Source organism: Eubalaena glacialis, chromosome 11, assembly GCF_028564815.1.
Source record: "Eubalaena glacialis isolate mEubGla1 chromosome 11, mEubGla1.1.hap2.+ XY, whole genome shotgun sequence".
NCBI lineage: Eukaryota > Metazoa > Chordata > Mammalia > Artiodactyla > Balaenidae > Eubalaena > Eubalaena glacialis.
In genome coordinates this window covers 62451903-62459864 of record NC_083726.1, presented here as the reverse complement: position 1 = coordinate 62459864, position 7962 = coordinate 62451903, and the positions used below count along the sequence as shown (strand labels likewise).

The following is a 7962-nucleotide window of genomic DNA, read 5'->3' as shown; positions in this document are numbered from 1 at the left end:
ATTCTACTGAGGACAGAGCAAGAGGAGAGTCCAAGCTCTGTACATGGAGCTCCAACACTCCTACAGGAACTAGGTGGGAGAGAGAAAGTGGAGAAGGGCAGCAGCAGCAGTGGGGGCTGGACTCGGCCGGAGAGATGCACCCAAGGGACCTTCCCCCAGCAACAGTTCTGGGGTGGCCAGCACTGGGGACACTGACTCTTGGTCACGTCACATCTCCCATACCGGAATTACTTTGCTCTGTCCTCACTGCCACCCTAGGGACCAGGTATCCTCCCTCTGGGGAAAGGGAAAGGCCACTTTTGGTAGCCAGAGTCAGGCGAAGGGGAGAGGAAAGAGGGGGCCTGCTGTGGCTCTCTCAGGAGAACAGGAGCCGTTGATGGGGTGCAGACAAGGCCCTCCCTTTCACTCTGGGGGTGGGAAGAGCCGGGAATAGGTACTCCAGGGTCCCGTCCCCAGGTGGCCTGGCTGCTGTTGACTTTGCTTGGTTACCCTGGGAGCAGCTCTCAGCAGTGTGAGAGGGGCGGGTGTCAGAGAGTTGGACCCAGGCGTCCAGGCTGGGGTGGGATGGCACTCAGCCTTTGTGGCAGGGATCCTGTCAGGAGCCTGCAAAGTTAACCCCTCCTGCCCTGGTGGTGGTGGTAGCTGGCGGAAGGAGGGCGGGCCCAGCTGCGGTTTGTGAGTGTGGCCCTAATTCCCCTTCCCTCTCCCAGCACATCTGCACTTGGTTTACAGTGAATGAGTCTCCTGTCCTCATGAACCGGCTGAGGGCACCACTCCCTCCCTGGGCCCTGGCCGGGCATCCTGACACAGAACCAGCCACCACCCACCCCTGGTACGCTCTCCCTGCTGGGTAGCCCTTTCTCAACTCTTCCCCTTCTCCTTCTTAGAGGGGCTCAGGGTCTGGTCCCCCAGAGCTAGAGCTCTGAGACTGTGCAGCCGGGGTAGCAAACGGGGCCAGGGAAGCTAACAGGGGACAAAACTCTTGGGTAGCCTGGAAAGAGAGAGCGGGTCTGGAATTCCATCTGTCTCTGCCTTCCTCTTTGTCTTGGTTTGTCTGTCTGTCTGCCTCTGTCTTTGTCTCTGGTGGGTGTTTGTCTGTCCATCTGTCTTGGTAACTGTGGCTCCGCCCTTCTGGCAGCCTCTACGGTCCCCAGCCAACGACAGCAGCCAGGGGGCGATGCCCAGGAAGACCCGCCCTGTGCCGGCCCCTCCCCTCGGGATTGCCTCGCCTCCGCCCCCGCCTCTCCACAGGACCCAATGACTGGGGTCTGTGGGCTGCAGCGGTTTGGAAGTCAAACCAAACAGGCAGACTGGGGAGCAGAGAAGAGGGGCATTGTGAGGGGTTCAGATTCTTCTCTCCATCTTGCATTGCCGCCTGTGCTCTGTCCAAGGATTCTCGGAGGAAGCTGGAGAAGAGGGTCTCCCACTCTGGAAACTGGTAGAAGGAGCTCCCCTCATTTCTCTTTCTCTTGGGTCATCCCTAGTTCTAGGCTTTGCTCTGTTTGTGGTTGCTCCACTTGGTCACCCTGGCAACTTGGAGAAAATGATATCTTGGGGGCCCTAGGACCAGGCCTCCTTTGCTCCCTTCATCACAAAAACCAAAAGGAGAGATTGTGAGGAGAGGAAAAGGATCCACACATCTGTCCCACCTGCCCTGATTTACCATATTGCCCGCCCCTAATTTTCACCCTTGCCTGCTCCCCATCAGCATCAGGACACTGAACAGGCAATTTCCCCATGCCCAGTCTGGTACTGGGGCGATGTCCTAGGCCACGCTCAGAGGTGGCTGGCAGATGTCTTTGGGAGGTGGGGGGAGCTATGTTACAACCCCCAAGGACATCATTAAGGCACAGAAGTGCCATCGGGGCTTGGAGACCAGGGCACCCAGGGAGAGCGTGATGAAAACATGTACAACATGTGTCTTCTTTCCCTTCCTCCCCTCCTCTCCCACCTCCTCCCCCTAGGCCTGCTCTGTGCCGAGGCTGGTGCCAGCCTTGCCCTGGGTGCTTGCTCAGTTCCACCCCTTGTATCAGGCCTATGTTGCTGCTTGCCAGTTTGTTGGTTCTCCTGGTGAGTGAGTTTGTGCGTGGAAGATCCTTACCAGCCTCAGAGCTGCCCAGATCCCCACATAGAATAAGGCCTTGATTTTGAAACACAGGATTTTAGGACTGGCCTAAACAACTCTAGGAATTTCTTCCCTGAACATGCACCATTCATTAATTCAACAAATCTTTATTAAGCATCCGCTATATGCCAAGCACTGTGCTAGGCCCTGGGTATGGTCTCTGCCCTTGCGGGCTTATAGTCTGACAGAGGAGTCAGACATGAAACAAATCACCCACAAAATTGCAAGTGACAACCAGCGTGGAGAGGTATAAGGTGCTCTGAGAATGGATAGTAGAAGGGTTTTTTTCCCCAGCCAAGGAGATCAGAAAAGACTTTTGCGGGGGGGTGGGGGGGGGTGGAGAGAAGGGAGGGCAGCAGAAGAGTATGTGCAAAGGCCCTGGGATCAGGGTCCTGGCTCCCAGCCACCCTGCTCCCCCAGAAAGAAGAGGGTCCCTCCATACCTGCTCCTCACCTGGATTTTGATATGCTACAGGGGAAGGATGGTAAGCACCTCCTAATGGCCAAAGCAGGACCCTGGGACACCTGGTGATCCTGCCCTGGAATGATTCCACCCATTCCTTCATCTCTTCCTCCAGAAAGGGAAACAGAGGCACAGATAGGGAGGAGGAATCCACAGGCTTAGGCCCGAGATTGCATAGAGAAAACAAGGCTGCACATTGTTGGCAAATCCCTCAGGGTGAGGGATTCCTGAGTTTGCCTGGCTGGAGCCTCACCAGATAGAAAACCCTTCTACTCTGATCTGTTTGACCGTGCACCCTCCCCCTCCGGGATCCAGCCCTGACCTGTTCCGCTCCCTGGAATGAGGAGCATGTCTGCTTCCCCAGTCGCCCGCAGCTCGTGAGCCAGTGCTCCAGGTGGCTGCCAGTCCCGGTGTGGGGGGGTGGGGCAGTCTGTTTGGTACAGAGCCTCCATCCCGGGTTATGGGATGATCTCTCCTCTGTCCACTGGGGGGCTTCCAGCTCCTCCTGCCTAGACACCAAGGTTCCAAGCTTCTTCCTTTCTGAAGAAAAGGGACGGAGGGTCCTTTGGAGGAGGGAGCAGGCTTCTTGGGGCCATGCCTTCTCCGGAGCTGGCAAAGAGGTCATGGGACCAATGGGGTTAAGTTCCAGCCCTGCTCTGACCCATTTTCCTCCCTGTGCCCACATGCCCTGGGGCCAGGGTGTTGGGTGGGGTGGGCCTGGCACCCCTGCACCCACACCTGGGACTTCCCCTGGATGGAAACTCCCAGAACCCTGGTGTCCTACCTCCTCTGCCAGCTCCCACCAACGGCCTGGGTTCTGTTCACTTACAGTGGGATCTCCCTGTCTGCCAGCTCTCCTCCGGACTACATCTCCGCCTTAGCCCTGAGGGGCCCTGAGGATGTGGGCCCACTTTCTGGGACCATATTTGATGTCTGGCTGCCCTTTCTAGTGAACCCCTTTGAAGAAAAGATGTGGGGCTGGGGGGAGGGCGTTGGGAAGCTATCCTTCGTTGACCATCTCTATGTGCCAGGCGTTGTGCTAGGCACGTACATTACTCATTTAATCCACAAAGCAGTCCAGAGAAGTAGCAGTTATTATCAACCCCATCACAGGGAAGGGAGCTGAGAACCAGAGAGGTTAAGCAGCTTGCCCAATATCACACAGCTAGCACATAGCAGAGCTAAGATGGGAACCTAGGTCTTGGTGGTCCTGAGCTCTCTTCACCACAACAGGCTTCCTCCTCTTCTGCAGCTGCCCACCTCTCCGTGAGATGAGAGACTTGGAAAAATCAGTTCAGTCCAGTCCAATTCAGAAAACAGTTATTGAGCATCTGCTCTATGCCAGGCCCGGACAGGTGCCAGACCAGTGGCAGGGAAGGTTGCTGACTCAAGGTCTGGTGGGAAAGATAGGTGTGTGAACTAGGCAGTATCTAACTTCAGCATAATGATTTGAACGAGGCGGCATGGAGTAGAGAAAGAAACAGTACTTCTATTTTCTCTTTCTGAAAGAGTAAAGAAATATATTATGAACAGTGTACAGAATAAATTAGAATAAAGTGAATACCTACTCAGCTGCCATCCAGGTCAAGAAATAGAGTACTTCCTGCTCCAGAAGTTCCCATGTGACTCTCCCATCATCCCCTCCCTCCCTTAAGAAGTAACCACCGTCCTGACTTTTGTGATAATTATTTCCTTCTTTTTCTTTATAGTATTAGCACCTATGTATGCATCCCTAATCAATATTACTTAATTTTGCCTGTTTTTGAGGTTTATATAAACGGAATGACACTGTATTACCCTTTTGTGTCTTACTTATTTTGCTCAACTTCTTGTTTGTGAGAGAGATCCAAACTGTTGCACATAACTGTCTTTTTTTTTTTTTATAAATTTATTTATTTATTTTATGTATTTACTTTTGGCTGCGTTGGGTCTTCGTTGCTGTGCACGGGCTTTCTCTAGTTGCGGTGAGCCGGGGCTACTCTTCATCGCAGTGCGTGGGCTTCTCATTGCCGTGGCTTCTCTTGCTGCGGAGCATGGGCTCTAGGTGCGCAGGCTTCAGTAGTTGTGGCACGTGGGCTCAGTAGTTGTGGCACGTGGGCTCAGTAGTTGTGGCTTGCGGGCTCTAGAGCTCAGGCTCAGTAGTTGTGGCACACGAGCTTAGTTGCTCCGCAGCATGTGGGATCTTCCCGGGCCAGGGCTCGAACCCGTGTCCCCTGTATCGGCAGGCGGATTCTTAACCACTGCGCCACCAGGGAAGCCCCATAACTGTCTTTTTTATTGTTACAGAGTATTCAGTTGCTTGAATATACCACAATTAATTTTTTTATTCTACTGTTGGTGAAAGTTTGAGTTGTTTCCAGTTTGGGCTATCATAATGCCACTAAGAACATTCTTGTGTGTGTTTCCCAGTACATACATGCAAGAGTTTTTCTAGCCTATAAAACTAAGAGTCAAAGTGTATGTACAGGAAATCTCAGTTTCTACCAGATAATGCCAAACTGTTTTCCAAAATGGTTGTATCAGTTACACAGGAAGCAGAACATTCTAACCAGGGGCAGGTGTAGGATCAAGAAGACCCATACACCTTTCTTACCTAAAACTCTCAGTGGTTTTCTCTTTTCCTTGGAATAAGATCCAAGTCACTGCCGTGGCTCCCAGGGCCTCTACCTGGCTCTCTGCCTGTGCCATATGACTCTCCTCTTTGCTCTTTGTGCTTGCTGTCCCCCCTCTCTGGAATGTTCTTCCACTAGCTATCTCCATGGCTCTCTCCCTCACTTTCTTCAGGTCCTTGCTAAAATGTCACTTCTCACTGGCACTTTCCCTGACCACTGAATTTTCTATTGCAACCTCCAGCCCTCCTTATACCCTTCTCAGCTTTAGTTTTCTTCGTAGTCCAGCCACCTGGGTTCCATTCAGCCTCAAGCAGCTCTCCCCCTGGTCGGCCAGCGCTTTTTTTTTTTTTTTTTTTTTTTTGGCCACGTGGCATGCAGGATGGAAACTCAGAGTCTTAACCACTGGACCACCAGGGAAGTTCCTGCCAGTGCTTTTGTCTCCTCCCAAACCCTTAAGGGCCATCATAGCTGACTGTTTGGGGGCTGTCTAGCTGCCCCTCCTGAAGGATCCACCTCTCTGAGTCACTTTTTATCACATCACCCTGGTTTTTTTCATAGCCATTTCCATGCTCTGAAATAAGCTAATGTATTTGTTTGTTTACCTGTTTGGTTTTTGTCTCCACCCTGCCCCACCCCTCACTTTAAAGTAAGCTGTCTTGCTCTGTCCCATGGCCAGTGCCTGCTGCATGACAGGCCCTCAAATAATAATTGTCCAGGCTGGTTGTCAGGCTCCCAGAGACAGCCAGCCCCTCCCCCAACCCTCACACCTGGGACTTGCCCTGTCTGGAAACTCCCAGAACCTAGGCTTCCTCCCTCCCCTGCCAGCTCCCGCCAACATCCCTGGCTCAGTCTCAGAGTCTCAGAGCACCTGCTGGTGCTGTTGCTGCTTCCCTACGTCTCCTTAGGGACCATATGGGAGCCTGAAGCAGCCGTTCTGGCCTTCAGGGCTGGAGAGTGATGGGCAGTTGTCAGGTGCCTGGAGCTCAAGAAATACTTTTTTTTAAAAATTTTATTTATTTATTTTTGGCTGCATTGGGTCTTCGTTGCAGTGCGCGGGCTTCTCATTGTGGTGGCTTCTCTTGTTGCAGAGCATGGGCTCTATGCGCGCGGGCTTCAGTAGTTGTGGTACGCGGACTCAGTAGTTGTGGCGCACAGGCTTGGTTGCTCCGCGGCATGTGGGATCTTCCTGGACCAGGGCTCGAACCCGTGTCCCCTGCGTTGGCAGGCGGATTCTTTTTTTTTTTTTTTTTTTTAAGATTGTACTAGTTTGTATTCCACCAAGAGAATATGAGAATGCCTTTATCTTTTTTTTTTTAAATTAATTAATTAATTAATTTATGGCTGTGTTGGGTCTTCGTTTCTGTGCGAGGGCTTTCTCTAGCTGCGGCGAGCGGGGGCCACTCTTCATCGCGGTGCGCGGGCCTCTCATTATCGCAGCCTCTCTTGTTGCGGAGCACAGGCTCCAGATGCGCAGGCTCAGTAATTGTGGCTCACGGGCCCAGTTGCTCCGCGGCATGTGGGATCCCCCCAGACCAGGGCTCGAACCCGTGTCCCCTGCATTGGCAGGCAGATTCTCAACCACTGTGCCACCAGGGAAGCCCGGCAGGCGGATTCTTAACCACTGTGCCACCAGGGAAGTCCCCAAGAAATACTTTTTGATTGAATAAAGGGGAAGACTTCAGAGATGATGGGACCTCGCCAGGTGGAGAAAAGAGAAAGGGCACTGGGGGCAGAAGGAAGAGTGTACACAAAGGACTGGAGGCATGAAAGTGCACATGATATTTGGAGGACGGGTTCTGGTCTGGTGCCCTTGGTGGGTTCTCAGTGGAGGGGAGGGGAGCAGGCAGGCCAGGAAGGGGAGGGCTAGCTGGGGAGGTCTGAGCTCCTGCAGGCTCAGAGAGGCTCAGCAGTGTCTTAGGTTTAATCCTGCCCACACCCCTGCTCCCCACAGTCCCCCCTCTGACCCCACCCCTGCCCTCCCCTTCACCCAACCCCCCAGCCTGGCCGCTCCTGCAGCTGAATGGACTTCTCTCTGGGCCTACGTTTGGGGCCTCGGAACAAGAAGGCCAGCCACCAACAGCCCCCTCCACCCTCCGGGCACGGCCCACCAGCTGCCTCCCCTTGTCTGTCCTGCCCCCCCTCCGCCTGTGCCTGCCCCTGCCCTGGCTGTCCCCCTCCCAGCTGCTCCGGCACTGCCTATCCCTATTACGCAGCTCCCTGCCCCTCCTGTCCCGGCCTCCCTGGCCCACCCTGTACCTGCCCCTGCCCACCCTGCCCTGCCTGTCCCCCCTTGACTTGTCCCCTCAGTTCCTGCAGCCCCTGCTCTGCTCCGCATTTGACCTGCTGCCACCCCTCTCCCTGCCCCATGTACCCTTGCTCCAGGGGTCAAGCCGCCTGTTCCAGCTCCTGCTTGGGCTGCAGTGACAGCTGCGGCCGTGGCCGGGGGGCTGCCCGGGGACCTCCAGGCTCCGCCGGCCGCTGCAGCTGCTGCTTCAGGGGACACCGCACCTCTCGACACTGTCTGATAGTCTAGCTGGGCTGTTGCCCCTTGCGAGATTGCCAGTCTTCCAGGGCACTTCTGCAGCTGCTTCCTCAGGGAGGAGGCAGAAGCTCTGGAGGACGGAGAAGGATCAGCTGGACCCCTCACCCAGGCAGGGAGAGGAGGCTGGCTGCTCAGATCCCCCGGCCTCCTCCTCAGTCCCGGGAGTGAGAGCGGGACATCTGCTTTGAAGCTAGTTTCTGGGCATGCTCTCACTGGTTCCA

At 54.4% G+C, this 7962-nt stretch overlaps 1 protein-coding gene across 1 annotated transcript; it reads left to right on the top strand.

Annotated features, from left to right (window-relative positions):
* The first annotated feature begins 7219 nt into the window (after positions 1–7219).
* Positions 7220–7732, top strand: LOC133101569 (sperm mitochondrial-associated cysteine-rich protein). The gene has a single exon (XM_061206535.1). It carries the CDS (start codon positions 7220–7222, stop codon positions 7730–7732), a length of 513 nt encoding a protein of 170 aa, XP_061062518.1.
* The last annotated feature ends 230 nt before the right edge of the window (positions 7733–7962 follow it).